This window comes from Ceratotherium simum, chromosome 1, assembly GCF_057802395.1.
Source record: "Ceratotherium simum simum isolate JZ-2026a chromosome 1, ASM5780239v1, whole genome shotgun sequence".
Lineage (NCBI taxonomy): Eukaryota > Metazoa > Chordata > Mammalia > Perissodactyla > Rhinocerotidae > Ceratotherium > Ceratotherium simum.
In genome coordinates this window covers 87363811-87385635 of record NC_141900.1, presented here as the reverse complement: position 1 = coordinate 87385635, position 21825 = coordinate 87363811, and the positions used below count along the sequence as shown (strand labels likewise).

The following is a 21825-nucleotide window of genomic DNA, read 5'->3' as shown; positions in this document are numbered from 1 at the left end:
GCTGTTGAGCTGAGTCTATCTTCCTCTTCTCTTGTAGGTCATATGCTCTTTCTCTCTGAAATCTTTCAGAATTTTCTCTGTGTCTTTGATATTCTTAATTTTATTTTAATATGTCTAGGTATATATTTCCCCTTACTTTTACTGTTTGGTACACTAAAAGCCCTTTCACCAATCTGAGGCCTTTCATCTTTTCTGAATTCTAGGAAATTTATCTCCATTTCTTCAATTATTTCACTTTCTGAAATTTTTATTTTTCTCTCCTTCTATAACTGCTATTAAGATGTTGGTACTTATACAACTTTTCACAATATCCTTTGATTTTTCTTTTATATTTTCTCTCTTTTTTTCTTTCCTATTTCTTCCGGGAAGAATGTTCAATCTAATCTTTCAACTAATTAACTGATTCGTAACCATTCTATTTATAATATTTGTTGCATTCTTCATGTCAAATATATTTTTCATAACTAATATTTCCATTTGGTTCTGATTTTGTGATTTTTAGATTTTATGTCATAATACTAACATGTTCCCTATATCTTTAACTATATTAATCACGCTTGCTTTAAATTCTTGGTTCACTTATTACAATAATTCTGCCTTAGATCATACATGTTGTCAGTTTATTGATTTCTTTTGAGACAGCTGTAGTTCTTAATCGTCCAGATATATTGGTTTGCAAGGTAATGTTTGTCAGGGTATCAGCTATTCTTTCTGTTAAGATATATCAGGAGGGACCAAAAGCCAGGCCTTAACTAGCATCAGCACCAGTGAATTTAAGAAAAATGGAGGGGAACCACCATAGGGTAGTAAAGCCTGGGCATGAAGAACCAGTTTATCACTTCCATCTTCTATCACCCCCCTAAGCAAGGGTTTCATATCTTTAAACCCTTTGGGGGAAGTAGAAGGCAGTCTCCCTGGACTTGAAGGGTAAGTGGAGGGCCGGCCCCGTGGCTTGGTGGTTAAGTGAGCGCGCTCCACTGCTGGCGACCCGGGTTCGGATCCCGGGCGCGCACCGACGCGCTGCTTCTCTGGCCATGCTGAGGCCGCGTCCCACATACAGCAACTAGAAGGATGTGCAGCTATGACACACAACTATCTACTGGGGCTTTGGGGGGAAAAAAATAAATAAATAAAATCTTTAAAAAAAAAAAAAAAGGGTAAGTGGAGGAAGAAATGAATTACTGAGAGTGGGATGGTCATTCCACATCTATTTTCATCAATTCTTAACCTCAGTAGGGTTTCTGCAAGGCCATAATACTTTTCTTTGAATTCTGACACTAGTGGTATGAGCTACTGCTGCTAGTTTCTATAGTTAAGGCACAAGAACAAACTCAAGGTAATTTAGGGGAGAGACAGTCTTCTGTCTCATTTAAAGAGTTCCCGGAGGCCAGGTGCCTCTCATTTTATTTTTCCAGGGTTGATTTTGGGGAAGGGAATCAGTAGCCTGTTCGTTTGCTACTCTGGCAGAAAACACTTTTCATTTTATAGCATTTTAAATTGTTTGGATTCTGCTTTATTAAATATTGCATTGTACATTGCATTACTTCTATAATAATTTTATAAAAATAAAAATTGGTTGAACAATAATGGCATTATCAAAAACTAAAAAGACCTAAAGGTCAAAACCAAGAGAGAAGCTTTCATTCTAACATGTCATAACTATTAATACAGTCTTCTGCATTAATTTTCTTCCCAAGAAGAAAACAAAGCTATCTTTTCAATTTAATAGTTTCTAATGGGTGGCAGAGGGGGAGGGGGAAAGGATAGGAGATTTGCAACATACAATATTTTAAAAGCTTTTAGATTCAAATGCCAAAAAGCTTGACTGAATGCCAAGAATCTTAACTAGTCTTTATAAACTTACAAAGAAAAATTAATCAAACAGATCAGTAAACAAGATCACATTAATCACAAACACATTTTGAAAGGACACCTGTCTAAGAAAATAGAGAATAAGAATTATACAACAAACAACTACTATTGCCAACCTATTTTTACAGTTTTTCGAGGAAATTACGATGATAATCCTTCAACTCTATTTTTTCTTTAGCATCTTTAAAACTTGACATAGGACAGCTAAAGAGAAAATCAAATAAAATATTTTATCTGACATCCTGAATCACATTTTTTCTTTTCTCTTTCTTTGGTTTACCCAATAGGGGGAGATTACCAGAATTTGTAACATAAAGAAACTCTACAGGGAGGATAAAAAGAAAGAGAGATTTTTGAAGTCATTTTAATTCCTGAGGAAGACAGTATTGCATTAATTCATGAACTAATCTCAACTCTATTTTTGCTTCATGATCCAATGTACATATTCATTATTAATTACTTTAGTTAAGACACAGGAACAAAACAATTTTCAGAACAGTCACAGAAATATAAAATTTAATAAAAACAGCTTTCCAAAAAGTCTCTGTTAGGATATTTTCAGCTTCAAGTAACAGAAAACCTGAATAACAGTGGATTAATTAGCTCATATAACAGAATTTTGCAAGTAGACAGTTGCAAGATTGTTTCAGCAATTCAATCAAATCATGGTGCTAGGTTAATACCCCTACAATTGTCTTGGCCCTCCCCTTGTATTTGAAAGTTGCCAGTACCAGCTCTAAGTATCACATCCTTTTGTAGACCATCCAAAGCAGGGAGAAAAAGGACTCTTTCAGCATCTATTTTCTTAGGGAGGATATTTTTCTCAAATGTCCTCCAGGAGATTTTCCTATGTCTCACTGGCCAGAACTGTGTCACATGGGAGGCAGGGAAACTGAAATAATTTGGCAAAGGATAACTGCTTTAGACTAATCATGATTCATTCCCTGGGGCTGAGCAACTTGCCATCAAACAAAATCATGGTTTGGTTAACAAGAGGAAAGGGCCAATGGCTATAGGGTTGGCAGCCAAAAGTATCCGCCACATTCTTATCTTCTAAATCTGGGACATCTTAAATGTTGGATGAGACCCTATTAAGGTCTAGCAATAACTCCAGTTTAGAACTTCTATTATTTTACCTGAACCTGGATTTCTATCACTTATTATTTACTCTTATTTATTTATTTATTTATTTTTGGTGAGGAAGATTGGCCCTGGGCTAACATCTGTGCCCATCTGCCCCTACTTTACACGTGGGATGCCTGCCACAGCATGACTTGATGAGTGGTGCGTGGGTCCGCACCCGGGATCCAAACCTGCAAATCCCAGGCCACCCAAACGGAGCACGTGAACTTAACCACTACACCACTAGGCCGGCCCCATATCACTCATTATTTACTTTTTATAAAATTCCAACTAGCTTTTGACACTCAACAATACAATATTTATTGATCTATTTCAGTTGTATTTGTAAGCTACAAATAATTCATGTCATTGAATAGATCAACCATAATTTATTTAACTGGTTACCTACTGGTGGACAATTCAAGTTGTTTCCAGATTTTTTACTCTGGAAAAATTCTGGAAAATTCTTTATTGTTTGCAAAACAATACTGCAATAAACAGCTCTGTACAACTTATTTTTACGCATCTATACAAGTATGTGAGTAGGATAAATTCTTGGGAAAAAATGCTTCGTCAAAGAATATTCATATTTTATATTTTAATAGATATCAACATTCAGCGAGTGATCTTTTAATTTACATTTAAAAAATTATGAATGAAGCTGAGCATCTTTACATAAGTAAATTTATCAGCTATTCGAATTATTTTTTTCTTTGAACTATCTATTCATGTAAGAGCCTTTTGTTTACAGTAGGACATTTACCTTAGCTCCTAATTTGTCATTATTTGATATTTAAGTATTTTTCCATATACAATTTTTTAATTTGCAAAAACTCAAACTTAATCTCTTTCTTTATAACTTCTGGGTTTTGTGTCATATTTTTTTTAATTTTTTATTTATTTATTTTTCTCCCCCAAAGCCCCAGTAGATAGTTTTATGTCATAGCTGCACATCCTTCTAGTTGCTGTATGTGGGACGCAGCCTCAGCACGGCTGGAGAAGCGGTGTGTCAGTGCACGCCCGGGATCCGAACCCCGGGCCGCCAGCAGCGGAGCGCGAGCACTTAACCACTAAGCCACAGGGCCAGCCCTTGTGTCATGCTTGAAGAGGTCTTTTCCCAATCGTAAATTATTAAAAACAATTAGACTTATAATTTTATTTCTTAAGTATAAAACTTAAGTTTACCTAGCATTTTTGTGACATTACAGACATTAATGAGATCCAGATTTTACTTTATTTTTTTTGCCAACTCTTAAGTGACATCTCATTGTCATTTACTGAAGATGCTATTTTCCTTCTTTGATTGGAAATGCCACTTTACCATTACTAAATTCTCATATGTGTTTGGAGATATTGTTATACTATCTGTTCTATTCTATTTCATTAATCTGTACAAAGCTGTAGCTTTACAATACCTGGTAGTGTTCACATACTTCATTACCTTTCATTTTCAAAATTGTCTTTAGTGTTCCTGCATGTTTGTTTTTACAGGTAAACTTTAATTCACATTTACTATCAAATGACCTAAATTTTATATTAAAAATATGAAATACTTTTCTAAGCTTATAAGTGGCAAAAACATCCCTGGGAGAGTGGAAGGAGGGAATTATGGAAAGTTATTTATACCTATAACATTGAGAGGAAAAGAAGTACATAATTCAATTTCATCAGAATAATGGCACACGAAAAATAAAAGGTGCTAAATGGAAAGCAATGAAGCCTAGTTACACTAAAAATAAGCACTACCATTTCCTAGCTCAGTAACTACTCTATGTTAATGAAAACTAATCATTCGCTTCAGCATCTTCTCTGTACTGCTGAATTGGCCTTATTGAGTTAATTGGTAAAAGTCCAAAAGGTTCAAAAACATTAGAACTTATCATACATACATATACACACACACTGATTTTTTAAAAAAAAAAAAACAATGTCAGTAAGTACATTCCCAGGGCTGATAAGATTCTGCTTTTAAGGTTTTCATGAAAATATGTTTATAGATAAATCAGATCTTGCAGACATAACTAACACAGCCCTCACATGTCAGTTTCATAGCCTGATAACAACAGAAGGGAGGGAAAGAAATTTAACTGTCAAAATTTGGGAGCTAGATGAGGTCTTAAAATCAACTTGTCCAATCCCTTCCTTTGTAGATGAATAATCAGGTCCAGAGACGTTACATAATTTGACAAAGTTGCAGAGGGATGAGTGGCAGACACAGATGAAGAGAGATCAAGTCTGTTCATTCTCAATTCACTATTCTTTCAATTATACCAATCTGCCAATATGGTTAGAACAGAATGGAATAAAGAGTGGCAGATGTGGGAAAATACAGTCAACAGAATTTAAGGAACAAAACAAGTAAACACATAACTACTACAGAACAGGTATTAGGTTGGAAGAGCTCTGTATCACCAAGGCTTGACTTAGCATCTGGCAAATGGTGACTACTCAATATGTTTGTTACCTTGAATAATACAGATATGAGCAAGTAATCTTACTATAATAGACTGAATTTCTATAGCAAACCATAAAGCTCTGGTGGTGTAACAGACTATCTTCTAAACATAATTTTCAATTAGTGTTAAATACAGAGCTTACATATGGTGAGTCTGCTAAAACCCTTGTGTTCACAGCCTTATTGCCAAAACTTATTCAGAAATAAACCCAAATTTTAGATGTGCTGAATTTTGATGTAATTATGTATGCGTTAGACATAATACTAATAAATCCCTTCTTTCTAAGCAGCTGCCAATCCACTGATTTAAATTATAATTTCCTTCTGAGGGGAGCATAAAATTTTTATACTCTAGTTAAAAAACAAGAGTTGAGGTTTCTTCAGATCTTCAAATGTTAAATCTAAGATAATTCATTTAAATAATTATAAGGAGCAACCATTTAAGATTTTATAGTCTGACAAAAAATTATAACAAAAAGCAGCAATTTTACAATTAGATATACCATCTCTAATTGGTGAGCTCAATAGTTCAAACAACTTCTTCTATGATTTCAAACAATCCAATTTGAAACTCACATCATAAATGCAGTTTTAATCAAATAACTCACATTACTGAATCATAGATAAACATAGTAATTATATGTTAAGTCCATCTAATTACAGTAATTAACTGTAGTAAAAAAGCTTTAGAAGAACAGTTAATAAATAGAATCTTTAAATAAGCTACAAGACATCCATGTAATGGAATAAAATTGGTGTTTTCTAAGAATATTTAATAATGTGGAAATTTAAATAGTACCCTATCTTGTCCTTACAAGGACTTTTCTTGGCTTACACAATAAATAATAATCTAATAAGATAAAACAAAATTTAAATGGACTTTTTAAAATCAGGTAAAAGTAATTCTATGGGAGGACAATACAATATATCATAGTTCTGATGTGAGGCTTTCCAATTTGTCTAACTTAATTTAGAGCAAGATTTTTAGGAGATCTAGAGTACCGAAAAGACTAAATGCTCTTTAAGAAATCCTGAATAAAGTCTCTGTATTTCAGCTGAGCTTTTCACGGGTTTTGAAAAGCAGAGTCAAGATTATACTGCCAGATGAATACTTACAATTGTGTTAACAATTAAAGTTAGAACCATATGCTTTAATTTCTAACCTGAGCTTGAGGAGTTAGAGAATTTCAGGAGACAATGACCTTTAAGATCTGAAAGATGAGCACGAGTTAGCTACATTTCGGAGGTGGGAGGGAAGGGTGATTTAGGTAAAGAAAACAGCATGGGCAAAAACCCAAAGGCAAGAAAAAGTATTCTATCTATAAAGAATTGATATTCAGTGGTCATGAAACAAAGAATTGGTGGCAAGGTGAGGGTGGATACCAGGAATGGGGCTGGAGAACTAACTAAGAGGGGGAATATCATAAAGGATTCTGTAAGTCAGGCTGAGTTTAGACTTAATCCTGAGGGCACAGAGAAACAAAAGGCTTTAGGGAAGAAAAACCACCAGGTTTATTTATTTATTTATTTATTTATTTATTTTTGTGAGGAAGATCAGCCCTGAGCTAACATCCATGCCAATCCTCCTCTTTTTGCTGAGGAAGACCGGCCCTGAGCTAACATCTATCGCCAATCCTCCTCCTTTTTTTTTCCCTTTTTATCCCCAAAGCCCTTGTAGATAGTTGTATGTCATAGTTGCACATCCTTCTAGTTGCTGTATGTGGGACATCGCCTCAGCATGGCCGGACAAGCAGTGCGTCAGCGCGCGCCCGGGATCCAAACTCGGGCTGCCAGTAGCAGAGCGTGCGCACTTAACCGCCAAGCCACGGGGCCGGCCCCAGGTTTATATTTTTTAAAGACGTTGTCTTATCTTATTAGCACTACTCGAAAGGTAAGGCTGTCAATCTACTTCTTTTTCCTCCCTATGTGAAACTATAAGCTCCATGAAAGACAGAGCCCTTATTCACAGTTGTATCCCTAGTTGCTTACCTTATCTGGCACCTAGTAGGTGACCAAAAAATATCTGTTGAATAAATGCTAGAGCATATGATTCTACACTTAATTGATAACCCAGAACAGCCGTATTCTGCTTGCAGTGCAGAGAATGGGTTGAGGGGAAGAATGGGGTACCCAGGAAGAAGACTAGAAACAGAGGCCAAATAGCTGATGCTAGCCTTAACAAGTGAAGCAGCAATGGGAAGAGAGAAGATGGAGGTAAAACCAACATGACTTGATTACTAAATAGATCAGTGAACCTGTAGGTAGTATTGACATACTCATGTGAAAATTGAGGTACCCAACAATAACACCAGCCCAAACTAGAGGGTCAATCCATATCTACTCTTAGAGTAGCCAAGAGCAGGACACTATTTTCCTTAAAATATAATTTTGGTCACTTACAGACACGCAAGCTAAAGGTGAGACATTAGATAACTTGCACAAAGTTACTTAGACTAAGGACTGAGATAGGCTCTGGAGAGCTATCACAGTGGTTCTCAATCCTGGCCACACAGCAGAAACCCGGGGGCGGGGGGGCAGGGAACAGACAGAGAGAGAAAGGGGCACTTGGGAAGAGGAGTTGAAAAGGGAAGAATGGGAAGGGAGAGAGAGAGGGAGGGGAAGATGGGAGGGAGGGAGATGGAAAAAAATAAGAAAGACAGAAAAATGAAAAGAAACTAATTTCAGTTTCACTCTAATATGGCAAGAGAGCCACTGAGGTTCCACAATTCCAAGTATAGCTGCAACAGTTTTAGGAGGGAAAATTTTCTCCAAGTAGTTCTAACCAGATGTTCAACTCTGCCATAAAAACCCTCAGTTAAAGCACTCATTATACATACAGCCTTCAGACAATGCAACTTATAGGCATATTGTCAAAATTAACCACTTGGAAAATGTGTATCTAGACAAAAGAGTGATATCTTCAAAACTTAGATCAAGACCCCAACATTAGATCTTTCAATAACCTCTTATTTATAAAAAAAAATTCAATCTTCTTGCATTTGTACAAGGCACTGAATTATCAGACTCAACTATTTCCCTAACCTCATTTCATATCAGCTTTCCCCACCCTCAATTTGGATTAGTCCCATCTGTTTCTGGGACACACTAAGTGCTTTCCTGCTTTGGGACCTTTGTACTTGCTTTTCTCTCAATTTTTAACATGGTTCTTCCTAATTCTCTACTTCTTGTCTTAAATCTTAAAGATTACCTCCTCAGAGATGGTTTGCCAACCTACTCTACCTAAATGGGACCTCCCATGTTTCTCACTATTATAGCATACAATTTTTTTTTCTTCACAGTACTTAGAAGGCAACTGCAGGTCTCTTTCCACTAGAATGTGAGTCCTTTAAGAGGAGGGATCTTGGGGCCGGCCCAGTGGTACAAGCACTTAGGTGCGTGTGCTCCACTTCAGCGGCCAGGGGTTCGCGGGTTCGGATCCCAGGCGTGCACCAACACACTGCTTGTCACACCATGCTGTGGCAGCGTCCCATATAAAGTAGAGGAAGATGGGCACAGATGTTAGTTAGCTCAGCGCCAATCTTCCTCGGCAAAAAAAAAAAAAAAAAAGGATCGGCATCGGATGTTAGCTCAGGGGTGATCTTCCTCACAAAAAAAAAAAAAAGAGAGCAGAGATCTTATTCCCCAGATCCATAGCTATATCCCAAGTGCCTAAAATATACCTGGCATACAGAAGGCACTGAAATATGTTGGGAGGGAGGAAGGGAGAGGGTCAAACTTAGATGCTAGTAGGTGACCAACAAATATTATTAAATTAACGAATGAACTTGTTTGCACTGTGGGATAATTCACCATAAATGAATTGAAAATTAACGAACACATAGCAAAATTGGTGATTCTGATTTAACAAAAGTTGATTAGCCTTAATTAGGGAGCGAATCCACTTGTCTTTTGTACTAATATCTGTAGTCGATGGTAATAAAACCATAATGATTAAAAAAATTACAATTTAATGAAAATTTTAAAATAGCAGAATATAAAATTGTGCTAAATTTTATATAATATATAAGTTAAAAAAGACTAGAAGGAAATACATCCAAATCTTAACCGAGTTTGTCTGGATGGTTTGATACATTTTCTTTTTTGCATCTTTCTATGTTTTCCAAATTCTCTACAATGAGCATATTATTACTTTTACAATCAAAACAAAATTGAACAAATAGAACAATTATCACTGATGGCTCTAAAGCTAGCCATAACCATGAATGAAGCATTATACTAATCAATTTTGCAAATTACTATGTAATAATAACTTATTTTCTAAAATCTTCAAATGATAGTCATTAAAGCCTACTTATTATAGTGAATTTTTTACTAAGTTTTTTGCCACTATCCTCTTTGCTACTTTTTTCTTTTAATCTTGGGAAGCAGCTTAGTATGGTGGAAAAAACACCTTCTTTGCACTCAAACTTCTAAATCCCAGCTTTATCATTATCTAGTTATGTAATACTTCACCGAGTTCAATTTTTCTCATCTGGTAAATGAAAATAATACCACCAATTAGAGATATTTAAAAGCTCTGTGCTACTGGCATATGGTAGGGTCTAAATAAAAGAGTAGCTACTATAATCCATTAGAATATTATCTACTAGCTAGATTATAAGCACTCTGAGCGACCATGATCATTTTGTTCCACTGTATCGCTAATCTAGCACTGAGCCAGCACATAGCAGTTTTCAACACGTTACTTGTCAAATCAATTACCATCTTCACCACCTTTTTCAGGGAAAGCTACATCAAAACTGTAGGGAAGTATTACCTCTTGCCTAGTTATTTTAATGGAAAGTCAGACTAACTCTTAAGAGCTAGAGGAAGTTAAAGATTAAATCATATACCTCCACACTATCCTCTGGTAGCAGAAAATAAATGAGTAAACAAATAAGACAGACAATTTTAAATAAGATAAATAATGTTATTACTCATTTCCTATTACATTCCTTTCCATATTTCTAAATAATATGCTTAAGCTGCTATTTTGGACATCATCTACTAACTTCCTGTTATAGTAGATGAAGATTTTTTACTACACTGACGCTATCCCCCAACTCCTCTCACCCTATTCTTCCACTAAATTTTATCCCAATTTTTGGTTAAATTGGTTGTAGTTTTTGCATTATTATGATTAGGGAAATACTGTTCACTACAGAGCCAAGAAATATACTGTGATGATATCTCCTTTCTTATACAAATTTTTTCTTTTCCTGTTATGTTCCTATCCTTAATCTTTTACGTCAGATGTTATTTACCTATTAACGGCTTTTTACTCCAAATATTGAGTCTGTTTTTATCTGGAAACCTCACTTTTGGTGAAGAAGAGAGGTCTACTTTCCCGTGTCCTGCTCCAATTTAACTGGATGCTCATAGGTTTGCTGTGCAGGTATCATCTTGGGATGTCCCTTCATTGCTTTCCTATGTTAGATCCTCTTTTTCCCAGCTCCTATGTTTTTTTTTTAATTACTTTTACTCCCTGTTGTTAGTGTATATGGTGTAGTAATAAGAAAGAGTGCAGAAAAGATCTATCATTTTTTTAATCTTGTGTGGCAGACCCCGTTGACTGCATGATCCAACAGCCATTTCCAAATCCCTTCCCCTGTGTACTACATAAAGGCTGGAAAAGCTAAATACTTGCTTTCCCAAACTCTCCTGAAGCCAAGTTTCACAGTTCTAGTCAATCAAATGTAAGTAGGGAGCTTTCTGGGCAAGTTTTGTTTTCTTTCCTTTTTTCCTGTCTGCAATGAAGGCATGATGTTTGAGGTGCTTCAGCCAACTTGCCACCACAAGGCTACAGCCGGGTTAAAGACGGAAAAACAGAAAGGTTAAAAAAACCTAGGGACTTTCATGACATTGCTCAAATCACTGCATCAGTCCCAGATTATCTACCTCTGGATTTCTTATTCTGTGAGAGAAAGAATCCCCATTTGTTTAAGTCATTGTTCTCTGGGTTTTCTATTACTTGCAGGAAAACACATTCTACTGATAAACCCTGTGTATCTGAAAATAGTATTTGTTCCCTCTTGTTTCACTAGTGTTTTGGCCAGGAATAGAATGCTAAGTCGATGATAATTTTCCCTCCGAATTTTTAAGAACTTGTTCTCCCTTATCTTATAGCTTCCAATATCGCTGAGAATTTCTATATCATTCTAAGTCCCGTTCCTTTGAATGTGACCTCATTTTACACTAGAAGCTTCTTGATACCTGATACGTGAAATTCCACAATGCACACTGATGTGCCTTCAGAGTGAGAAAGTTTTTGTTTCTTGTTTTTTTTCTAAATTCAAAGTATCAACTTGTGTAGACCAATGCTTTTCAGTTCAGTTCGGGGAAATTTTCTGGATTTATTTTATAATCTAGTCTCCTCCATTTTCCTTGTTCTCTATAGTTGGAGAAACTCTTATTAGTCCAATATTGGACCTCCTGGATTGATTTTCCAAGATCCTTATTTTCTCCAAGTTCCATCTCTGTCTCCTTGTCTATTTTTCAGGAGATTTTTTACAACTCCTCTAATTTTTTATTCAAACAAAATTTATTTCCCAAAAGTTTTTTCCTAGTCTCTGATCTTTCATTGCATCCTATTATCATTTTATGGATGTGGTAGCCTTTCCTCTAAGAAAACTGATCTTGATCATTACTATTTTCATTTACTTGTGCTCAGTGCATTACTCCATATTTCTATTTTCACGTTTGCTTTGTTTTTGTCTCTCTCTTTCATGGTGAAGGCCCGAATACAGAAGATATTTAACTGACAGTTCATTACGAGTGAAGAAATAAAAAGTTAATTGAAAATAGTATGTGTACAGTGGGCAACACTGTAAAGAGACTGGGCTGTGAAAGTGGCCATTGTATTGGGGACTAGGCAGCAAGATTAGCCACTTTATTGTGGGGTAGGGAATTCCCAAACAACAGTATCTGGAAATATTTTCTCTGAGGCCACAGATTTCCTCCAGAGCAGGTGATTCGAATCTTCTGCTAGGAGAAATATACCTGGCATCATGGGGACAGGGAAGTAGTTAGAAGTTCCACTATTCAGTTTATAGTTTAACTCGCCTATTTTCTACCCTCTCTCTGTCTACAGAGCCTCCATCATTTCATTTCCCCCAGAAAATAAAGCTCTAGCCTCTGCCTAGTAGGAACTACAGGAGAAGGGTCCTGAGGGTCAAACTACTTCTTATGTACTTTTTTACTGTCATGCTATCTTTTGTAAAAAAAAGTTTTCCTCCTAAATGTGAACAACTATTTTAACAAAAAGATCTGTTTTTATAAATAATAGCTAAAAGGAAAAGAAAGCTGATATAATTTCTCACTCTTTTGCTCAAATTAGGCATTTTAAACCATCAAGCCTTAAACAAATACCATTCTTCTGTGTATACTAATCACAAGCAAAGCAACTACTATGTAGGGTAACTACGCAAATTATCATCCAGAATAAGACACTTTTGAGAGTGAATGGAGCACTATTAATAATTATGCCAGGGCAATATGCATAAAATTGATACTATCTCAGGCAAACCGGTCACCCTATTACTACTAGGAGAATAACTTCTTGAATGCTGAGCTTGTAAACTTAAAAGGCATTACCAATTATGTGAAGTTCTCCCTCACAATAAAAACATACTCTACTACGCTAGTGCCTAATATATAAGTCACAGAGTGAAAACAGAAGGTGGAAAGGATTAGCAAATACAGAATAATACAGCTTTTAAGATATTAATTCTTGCAAAGCCCCCCTCACCTCCCACAACAAGCATACAAATGATTTCTTTAGAAAACACTGCCTTTTTGCCCAAAGGAAAGAAGAAGAAGAAGAAGAAGAAGAAGAATTCATATATTTTAGATAGAATTGGATAATTTAGCTGGTAGAGTTTTTTTCCTCTTACTCAGAATTACTTCAATTACTGAAACGAGGAAAGAGTGAAGAATGGTTAGAAAGAAAAGAAAATGGGCTATAGTCTTTTACCTAAGTAGTTAAGACATGAGAGAAGAATCACTAAATGCCTTTACCCATTCCAGAGTCTTTCTTGGTGCCATCTGATATTATGTCTACATGATCAGAGTCCACATCATAACTAAAGAAATCATTCAAATAGGTCTTCGACCGCTGGCCACCAAATACATATAAGCAACGATTTTTCTGAAAAATAAGAAAAAAAGGGCAAAGAAGGGAGAAAGTAGTCACTTCCATGAAGAATTCATCATGATCCTTTTAAAATTTAAACATCTATAAAAGTAATTTTATGACAGATCCCATGCATTGGAATACTATGCTGATATAAAGAGGAAGGAGGAAGCTCTCTATATATAGCTAAGAGGCGATCTCTAGGATATCCTATTAAAGTAAAAAAGAAAGGTATAGAATAATGTATATAGGATGCTGCCTTTTTGTAAGAAAAGAGAAAAAGGAATGCAAGAGTTTGTTTTTGTCTTCAAAAAAAAAAAAAAAGGAAGGAAATTAATAAAAGACAGTTACCTATAGGGGAAGGGACAGAGCAGGAAGATAGGGAGAAAAACCAGATCTCTCCGAAAGTACCCTGACTTATGTTTTTGCCTTTAGAAACATGCATATGTTTTTATTTAATAAGAAAATAAAATTAACCCAATAGAAAAAAAAAAATCTCTGAAATTTGAAAAAAAATGAAACAAATAAACCTATCTGTATACAAAGATATAACCACACAGAGACATGCTCACACAGAGAAGCAGCATTTCTAGTGATTTTAATTCATGTTTTTTTGACTACCCATCCCTAGTAGGCTATATCCTAAACAGAAAAATAATCAGAAAACAATCTTATACAGTATTCAGTGATTTTGTTGTTCTTTTTGTTATTCTGTAAACTATTACTGACAGAGCAAGTCATATAATATTGTCATCAGGAAGTAGGATTTTAGCCTTAGAAGATACAATATAGAAAATCAAAGATATTAAATTTAAAAAATCTGTAGTCTTTCATTTCAATTGGACAAAGCTGTATGAACTCATGATTTAATTTTTCTCTTACTAAAAAAGATACATATACATTCATATATACATATATGTGTGTACGGTTGTGCACCGCTTAGCAACAGGGATACATTCTGAGAAGTATGTTGTTAGGCGATTTCGTCATTGTGCAAACATCACAGAGTGTACTTACACAAGCTTAGATAGTATAGCCCACTACACACCCAGGTTACATGGTACTAATCTTATGGGACCACCATCGTATATGCGGTCCATCATTAACTGAAATGTTGTTATGCAGTGGCATGAGTCCGTGTATGTGTGTATATACACACAAATGCAAATACATGGGTATGCTGGGAGGGGGGCACTCCTACTGGCCAAAGAGAAGAATTGGGGCATCAAAAAGAATAATGATAGCATTGGATTAAATAAATCAAATATTAAAAAATCCACAAGTTCATAACAATACTTTAAAAAAATTCATTGGTTAATTTTGGAGCCTCAACTCATTAATGTGAAAAAGTGATAAAGGAAAAGAACCAAACATTTATATTACCTCTCCTGTGTGGTTTACATATCAGAGTAGCCAAATAGTTAATGACAGTAAGTTTTTTGTACTACAATCATAGTTAATAAATGCAGAAGAAATGACATAATTAGAAAAATCACCATTTTACAAACCCTAATGAAATCTAGGCAATGACTATCAATGGCTACTAAAGCCATTAGGTAAAAAGTTGACAGGACACTTTATAACTGATCCTTCAGGCTGATACCTGAATCCACTGAACAATTTTAACAACCAAAAGTATGACAACTACACATTAAATGCCTCTTGATATTCTGCAATCAGACCATCTATGAAGTATTCTTGCACCTCTCCTTCTGCCCTCTACCCTCCCTAAAAAGAAGAGTGAATCTAAAATCAAGCCTCTGACTCTAACTACCAGCTTACAGGAAATATGGAGGATAAAGGGTCATGCTAAATGACACAATGAGGATAAAATCAGCCAAATCAAGAATATGGGAAATTCTAAAGCACACATGATTCAGTTTCTTTAACAAAGACATAAGTGGTAGGCGGGGGGGAAAACCAGGAGGGGGGAGTATTGTTATGGATTAAAAGAAATTTAAGAGCCATAACAACCAAATGTAATACACAGACCTTTTCTGGATCCTGACGTGAATAAACCAACTATGAAAAGGTATTTTTCAGTATCTCAGGAAAAAAAAAATGAATGCAGACTATGTGTTAAATGATATTAAGAAACCGCTTTTACTTTGGTTGGGTATTATAATGGTATCGCAATTGTGTTTTTTTTTAAAGTCCTTATCTGGACTTAAATACACTATAGTATTTACAGGCGTAATGATACAATGCCTGGGATTTGCTTTAAAATACTCCAGCACCATAAAATTTAAGAATAAACTTAAAAATCAAAGAAACATTAGAAAAAAAAGAAATGTAAGTGTGGTAGATATATGAAAAATGAACAGTGGAATACTGATAACTGTTGAAACTGATAAATGAGTACACAGGAATTTATTATATTCTTCTCTCTACTTTGGTTATGCTTAAAATAGTCCACAATATATTTTTAAAGTTACATTCACAGAAGGAAGCCCAAGTTTTCACCATAATATTTGAAAAGGTTAAAGAAATATCTATGTTGACTTTGCTGATAAATTTTAATTCTGATTCTACAAAGCCAATTCTTGATTATTTGCACTTAACGGAGAGTAGCAGAGGGTAATAAAAGAACAGATAAGAAAACTGATCTTCTAGTTACTAAGAGAAATCAGTAAGTAGAAAAGTATATGAAAGAAACTGCTACAATATCTATATAAGCAGTGAGGTAGTCATAAAAGTGCCTAAATTAGTATTCAGGTGATAACTATTTAGGAATTACTAGGTTGATGGGAAGAGTCTCATAATTAGCAAACAGTTCACTGTTAAAGGAAGTTTTATCTTTGTCTATCATTGCTAACACTAATTATTTATTTCCAACAAAAAGTTTTGTGATTTCTTACTCAAGAATTAGATTTTATCACTTCCTTTCCTATTGAGATATACATGACAGTATAACAAAATACAATGTACAGAATATTCTTACTGAGTGAAATAGCATGCAGTGTCCTATCCGAGACTGGATGTCCTCAGGCCCAGCATTACAGGAGTCCTCTCGAAGAAGTTTCCAGGTTTGACACTGACAGTTGAAAGCAAATAATCCACTGAATTGTGGTTCACTGGCTCTGCTGTCATCTACGCTGCCATTACACGTCAAAATTCTACCACCAAAGGTGTAGATCATATGTTTTTCTGAGTCCATACACATCTATCAGGCCAATACAACAGACAGAATAATTTTAGATTATTCCTGTCATACGGGCTAAAATGAAACCAATGTGTGCAGTTTTAGATTCTCAAAAAAGCTCAACTTTGTCTTAATAACACTAAAAACCACCCCTGATTATCATATGCACTTTTTTGCCATACTGCTCACCACCTGGCAGAGATGCAGGATGGATTTCTAAATATGTTTTAAGGTTTCCATTTTTCTCAGTGAGAATAAAATATGTTGAGTTAAAGAGCTTTATGCTTTCTTGAAACTGAATAATTTTTACCAAATCAACCAATACTTCATGAGGTGCTGATTTATACCTTAGAGTGAATACTGATCATACTCTACGGGTAAATAGTGATCACATCCTCTTTTTCATCCTTCTTATAAAAACTCCCTTCTTTCAATTCTAGGCAAGCATCCTATTAATTATACTACCATTTAATAAGAGAGTAGATACATGAATGAGAGTGATGTAGCTAAGTTCTTCTCTCTGCTTTTATTTTACAAAACTCTTCAAATCATGTTGTTACAGTAAAACAAACAAAAAGACATTTGCAACAATCAGTCTTCAGAGCAATCAGCTTTTCATAGAGTATCTCTGAGAAAATAGCCCTTTGTCACAAGATAGTAAGAATCAAATTCTATTTCAAAAAAAATATAAGTCCAAGTTGGAAATTAGATGTTGAACACAAGTGGCATTTATATTTAGAGACTAAATTGTGTACAAAAAACATCTAATTTTTGCTAAAGCACAAATACTAACCATTAGATGTTCAATTCTCCTCCCATCCAATTATTTTTCTGCTATTTATCTATTTTAGTATTGTTTTTAATAAAAAACTATTTCCATAATTGTAAAGATTGTTTTTTTAACTAGTATTAAAAAGAAAAGATTCTAGCATCTCCTAACCTTTACCTACCACTAAAAAGATCCACTCACTTGCCATTTCCCAGGTTTCTGGCAGACTTCCATAAATTAAGATGAAAATCTACTGTTCCTCAAGGGTGAAATCTTGGTGAATATGGCTTAAAAATTGATATGTCCAAGTTTTTATGTCCCTGGCATTCCAAAGAAAGTGTTCCCACTCTTTAATCTTAAATGATCATAACATTAAAAGCAATCTATACATTGCTGAAGACAACTCAGTATGGCCCCATTCAACTACTATATCACTGTCCAGGGCTTCACTGGCTAGATCACATTATTCTGTCCTAAGTACTTGAGGTGCATATCTCTCCAAACATCTGGGGATCGTGCTGAGGATCCCAAGGGACCCCCATTATGGGAGCCTATTTACATTTTCATAAATTCACAGACTCATATTAATTCTGGCCACTCTCTGTTATCAGGACCCTATGGTTCTACTTTATATGGCTACAAAGGGAGTTTCCTTTCAGTGATATTTAAGTTTAATTTTGATGTGGCTATTTTCATTTGTTATCAGGGGTGAAGCATAAACATCTTTATCTTGGTAGCTCTTTCCAGCATTCCAGCTATTCCTTTGATTCTGAAAACTGTCTTTCTTCAGCTCTGGGAGTTTTCTTCATTTTTACCTTGGGTATTTTTTTTCCTCCATTCTCTTTTTCTAGGACTCCTATTAGGTGGGTACTGGAACTTTAGGACCTTTTCTCTGTTTTTTAACATTTTCTCATAATTTCAGCTCACTAATTTAGAAACCATATAGAGGTGAGTGTGTCCACTCTGCTTTTAAATCAATTTATTGAGATTTTTTCACTATTAACTCTTTATAATTTTTCTAGATATTTCTTTTTCATGGATGCAATAGCCTCCCGAATTGCTCTGAAAATATCACTTAAACTTTTCTTAAAAGCTTCTTCAGTTTACAATACTAGCTGCTTTCCTTTGTTAATTCTTAATTTGTTGAGTTCAGTATCCCTGTCTCATAGCATTAATTATCTTCAAATATCTGGATTTTTTGGTGGTTGTTCTAGACCTCTTTGTATCTGAGAATCTCTATTCACCTGCTTGTTGCAGATACGGTAGCCTGCCTCAAGGGACTGGGTGGAGAGAAATGAGACATGATGTTGTGAGGAGTTCCTCAGAGACTCTTGGGAGTATTGCTCTATCTATCTTTCCAGCTTGACCTGTGGACAACTTTCACATGTAAGTGCTACTCAAACCGGGGAATGCCCTGCTGTTTAGTCTCCAAGTGATCGTCTAACGTTTGCCCCAGCTATATAAATTTTGAGACTCAAGTTGCTGTAACCTTATAGGCTCTGGTTTCTTCTGGTTGGATCTGATCCTATCTACTTTCCACCTTACAGAAATTCTCCCAAATTTTTTTAAGTTCCTCAAGGGCATTCTTTCTTACTTTTCAATACTATTACTAAGGTAGTCTCTTGTCATTTCATAGGATGTGGGGCTGGGGGGCAGTAAAAGTGTAGGTTTAGCCTGTCAATGATCCACACTAACCCAGGGAGAATGTCAATGAGCTGAGAGCTCCAACACTTTGATTGAAGTTTCTCCTGCCATTTTTTGGCTACCTCATATTCCATTTTCTAGCACTCTCCTCAAAAAGTGTTTATACTTGAAGAACAGTTTAGCTAGATATAAAATCCTCACATTGTCTTTTCTTGAATACCTTCTAGATGTTGCTCTATTGTTTCCTGGCCTTGACTATTTCTTGGCATTGAAAGCTGTAAAGAAATCTGTTACCAGTCTCATTTTATTTCTCTTATAGGTGACTTGATCATTTTGTCTAGTTGCCCACCAAATGGCCTCTTTATCTTCGAAATTCAATGTTACTAACATATGTCTTAGAGTTGAACACCTAGGTCAATTTTTCCTGAATATAGCATGCCCTTTTGATATGTGGAATAGTCTTCTTTCTTCAGGAAAGTCTTCTTGAATTTTATTTGTAAATATTTGTTCTGTTCCATTGTTTTGGTTTTCTTCTTTAACGTCTCCAATTACACATATGTTGGTTCTCCTTTGCCTGTCTTCTCTGTCTATAATTTTCTGGCTAATCCTTTTTATATCTTTATTTCTGTTTTCGTTATCTGCTCTTCTTATTTCTATGTTATATGATTCTTACCTATTCTTCTTTATGTTCCTTGTAGATTAGTCTTCATTTCTGAAAGTGTTACTACATTTTTTCAATTTCTTTCCTGAGTTTTACCAGGTCCAGTTTCATCTGCTCCTAATATTTGACCCTCTCATCTGCATTTTTTTTTTTAAGGAAGATCGGCCCTGAGCTAACATCTGCCAATCCTCCTCTTTTTGCTGAGGAAGACTGGCCCTGGGCTAACATCCATGCCCATCTTCCTCCACTTTATATGGGACACCGCCACAGCATGGGCCGACAAGTGGTGCATCGGTGCGCACCCGGGATCCGAACCGGCGAACCCCGGGCCGCCACAGTGGAGCACACGCACTTAACCGTTTGCACCACCAGGCTGGCCCTTCATCTGCATTCTTGAATTTATGCTTTGTAGTTTTCTTCAGAGTTTCAAGCTTCATTAAGTCATTTAATTCATGTTAGAATACTGGAATATAATTTTCATCTGCTGTTGTGTGAAGGAAGGTTTTGCTCTTCTTTTTCATTTTATTGTTTTTCTTGAGAGAAAAGATGTGGTGTTTAATGCTTTTTAGTTTTTCATATTTAAATGGGTTGAATTTCCCTGGACCAGATAACAGAAGGTTCCCATGGTAGGGTGATGTTCTTGCCCAAGGATTCCCTCCTCTGTTGCAACTGAATTGAATGGCTTCTTCAAAACATGATGCTTCTGTGAAGCCATGTCTTCTCTAACTCTGTGAACCTCATCTCATCAGGGCGCTTCTATCTCAAGCCTTGAGCTCTCCCAGTTCCTTCACTGGTCACTGCAAAAGGAGGCACTGTCCTCACTTTTCATGGTGTTTCCCATACTTTTAGAAGATGGTGCTTTCTGTCATCTTCCTCCTCTGGGCCTTTCTGGGCATTTTCCACATGTTATTTCACTGACCACCCCAGTGGCTGCCCTGGAGTAAATTTTTGCCCTGTTCATGACACTTCCTACCGTGATGTACCTGTGCTACGCTCCCTCTGCATTCCCAGTTCTCCCCCATTACACTGTTGTGGGCTTCAGTACAGGTTCTGGGTATTTCAGTTGTTTTTGGCTAAACTTAAAAGGAATTGGGAGTTGTAGGTTTTCTTTGGCTCCTGGTTTTGCTGAATATATGACTTACTTTTTTTATCTTTTTATTTGGTTCTCACTGTCCCTGAAGATCACACAAAGCAACAACATGGAAAGCTTCAGAACTAAGCTGCCACTATGTACTTAAGACATCCAAAAGTCTTCGAATATTAATTTTTTTAACATGTGAAATTCAAAATGGCAAAGTAACTTTTAAACATGTCTACAGGGGCTGGCCTGGTGGCATAGCAGTTAAGTTCACATGCTCTGCTTCGGCAGCCCAGGGTTCACAGGTTCGGATCCTTGGTGAGGACCTATGCACCGCTTGTCAAGCCATGCTGTGGCAGCATTCCATATAAAGTAGAGGAAGACGGGTACGGATGTTAGCCCAGGGTGAATCTTCCTCAGCAAAAAGAGGAGGATTGGCAATGGATGTTAGCTCAGGGCTAATCTTCCTCACAAAAAAAATAAAATAAAATAAACATGTCTTCATGCCCCTAGCTTTCTCATGTTCTTCTCAAATTTGAATATTAAGTGTCAAATCTTAAAGTGTCATGAACAACCCCAAGTAATTTTTCGAAAGTTCCAACTTACAGCTTTATTTGCATGAAATAGAATAGAAAATGGAGGCTTATACAGATGTGTAATTAATTGTTCAAGGTCACAGAGCTAGCTGTTAGCTGAACTAGTACTGAAATCCTGGTTTCTTCATTCCTAGTATTCTGCTATAACATCTAATCAGTGGAAAACTAAACATTATTTAACAGAACTTAGCTTCCAATGAATGTTCTATTTAATCAAAGTCAAGAGAAACAAAGGCCACACACAAGGACAATATATGTGCTGTACTCAGACTATCCCTAAGCTATTCTTTTTTCAACCTGTAAAAATAAAGACATAAGCATCTTTTGTAAAAGAAATTTGTAACCAGTTGGAAGC

At 35.8% G+C, this 21825-nt stretch overlaps 1 protein-coding gene across 6 annotated transcripts in view; it reads right to left on the bottom strand.

Annotated features, from left to right (window-relative positions):
• Nucleotides 1-21825, bottom strand: part of MKLN1 (muskelin 1) — a 311196-nt gene that overhangs the window by 32603 nt on the left and 256768 nt on the right. For all 6 annotated transcript variants that reach the window (XM_087430799.1, XM_004430757.3, XM_004430756.3 and 3 more), the window contains 2 exons: nucleotides 16522-16743; nucleotides 13466-13595 (listed from right to left, as the gene is read on the bottom strand). In XM_087430799.1, the coding sequence (XP_087286925.1) occupies nucleotides 13466-13595; nucleotides 16522-16743 (352 nt within the window). The remainder of the gene's footprint in view (nucleotides 1-13465; nucleotides 13596-16521; nucleotides 16744-21825) is intronic.